At 40.6% G+C, this 2213-nt stretch overlaps 1 protein-coding gene across 1 annotated transcript; it reads left to right on the forward strand.

The window, feature by feature from the left end:
* Window positions 1-442: 442 nt before the first annotated feature.
* On the forward strand, window positions 443-2098 carry LOC114358234 (midasin-like; the record flags this gene model as incomplete). The annotated part of the gene is made up of 2 exons (XM_028312125.1): window positions 443-641; window positions 1935-2098. Coding segments are annotated over exons 1-2 (236 nt in total), but the record flags the coding sequence as incomplete, so codon positions are not given.
* Window positions 2099-2213: the final 115 nt, after the last annotated feature.

The raw sequence follows: 2213 nt of genomic DNA on the forward strand, positions 1-2213 counted from the left end.
CATTTTCAATGAGGGCTATCGTTTTAGCGCTCACCAGTTAGCGCCACTGGCACTGTAGAGTAAGGTCCTGTCACATGCTAGTAGCGAAGACAGTGGCGCCAACTTGTGAGCGCTAACACGCGCTAAAGTGGTAGGAGGACTATCGCATTTGCACTCATCAAGATGGCGCCATTGTAGAGTAAGGTCCTGTCAATCGCCAGGGGTGCCAACTGTTAAGTATAAAAACGATAGCCCTCATTGCCAGTATAGCTAGATTTGTTAGTCTCAACATAGACATAGTCGACCTTTTTTTTTCTTGTTCATGCAATGTTTTTTTTCTTATCCGCCGCCCCCTTTCATATGCCGCCCGGGGCCATGGCCCCCCCTGCCCCCCCCAAGCTACGCCACTGATGTTAGGACACTTTTACTTTAATAATATTGTATTGTTATGTTATATAGGTAAAGCAGTATGCCTTCTGGGCCCTGTGGGTTCAGGAAAGACGTCTTTAGTAGAGCATTTAGCCGCGATAACTGGCCGCAAGCAATTTGCGTTCAAAAAAGTGCAGTTAGGAGATCAAACGGACTCTAGAATGTTGTTGGGTTCCCATCAGTGTACCGACGTCCCGGGAGAATTCATTTGGAGGCCCGGAGTGTTGACTGAGGTAGGTTTTTATTTACGACTGTAAAAATTATACATTTTACAATGCCGTTTCCATATTTTCGGAAACTGTCGCATTCGCACGACGCCAAACGGAATGAGGATCATTTCGATTTTTAGCTGTGAATGCAGATTTATAGGGCTAAGAAATCCTTAATACACAGTCCAAAAATTTTTGTTCTACGACAAAAATTGACGAAGTTATGGCCAAATTACTGAAAAAGTTCACTGACCGCCCGGCGCGGGGACGATGACGTCACTATATCCGATCCGAACGCTGCCGGCGGCGTACTGCGTGGATAGAAAATGTTTTTTTCTAGCCAAACTATCAGTTTTAGAGAAAAACTTGTAATGACATTTATTCATCAGAATAAAGTAAGCTATCGATGGGTAATTTTAAAAAATAGAAATTGTGAAAAATATCGCAAAAAATCCATACGCTCATACGATTCAATGGAACGCAGAGACGCGATTGGGGTCTCCGCGGTGGTATATTTGGCGATTTATTCAAATAAAGCGTTCATAAGTGTTGTTAGAGTCATATCTTCTTCCAAGTAAAATATAAAAATGTATAAGTATTAATTTATTTACTTCTAACAATAAGGTATAGCTGAGGCAGATACACTCTGCCTAGGCTACAAGACATTGCAATGAAGATCATTTCGATGTACATGCAATACCTACCTGTTATTTAGTTTTTCTGAGTTAAACCTATGTACCTACCTATCTACCCCCCCCCCCCTAGGCCAGAAAGTGGGAATTGCAGCATATTATGTATTATTATGTTCAATACAAACAATCATTAAGTTACTCTCACCCCACTCACTCTCACCAAAATGTGGTTTTTGGACATAGCGAGACTTATTTTTCACAATTTTTATTTTTAAAAATTACTGGTCGATGGGTTACTTTATTTTGATGAATAAATGTTATTAAAAGATTTTTTCTAAAACTGATAGTTTAGCTGGAAAAAAATATTTTCCATCCCAATAGTACGCCGGCTGCGCTCGATTCGGATATAGTGACGTCACGCGGCCCTGCGTACGTTGACTTTTAGCGGCAAAAACGGCCTATGTTTAATACTTAATATCTTCGTAAGTAATGGTCCGATTTGGATAATTCAAAAAGATATATCTTTCTTACGTCTTAAAGATTAACGTAGATACTAGTTTTATTGAATTTTCTACAACAGTACTGATCCTCATTAGAGGAGCCTGCGCCGATTCGCAATTGCAAATTGGACCTTAAGAGTGACGATGACCTTAATAGAGTTTAAAAAACACATTGTACGTTTTAGGCGGTTCAAAATGGCCATTGGTTGTTACTTGAGGATATCGACTCTGCAGCGCTGGACGTTGCATCTACCTTGAGTTCACTTCTCGAACGCAACTCCCTTTGCGTGCCCGGATACAGGGATACGTTGCCCGTCACTCCCGGATTCCAATTATTTGTTACCCAAAGGTAAGTGCAGATTTTTCCAACTATCTTAGCAAAACTTTACTTTTCTCTGTAAGTATTTTATGAAAACCTTATTTTTAGGACACTCGCAACCCACGCAGGGTTCCAAAAGAAAATA

This window comes from Ostrinia furnacalis, unplaced genomic scaffold (genome assembly GCF_004193835.3).
Source record: "Ostrinia furnacalis isolate ACB-3 unplaced genomic scaffold, ASM419383v2 OfSCF3786, whole genome shotgun sequence".
Classification (NCBI taxonomy): Eukaryota; Metazoa; Arthropoda; class Insecta; order Lepidoptera; family Crambidae; genus Ostrinia; species Ostrinia furnacalis.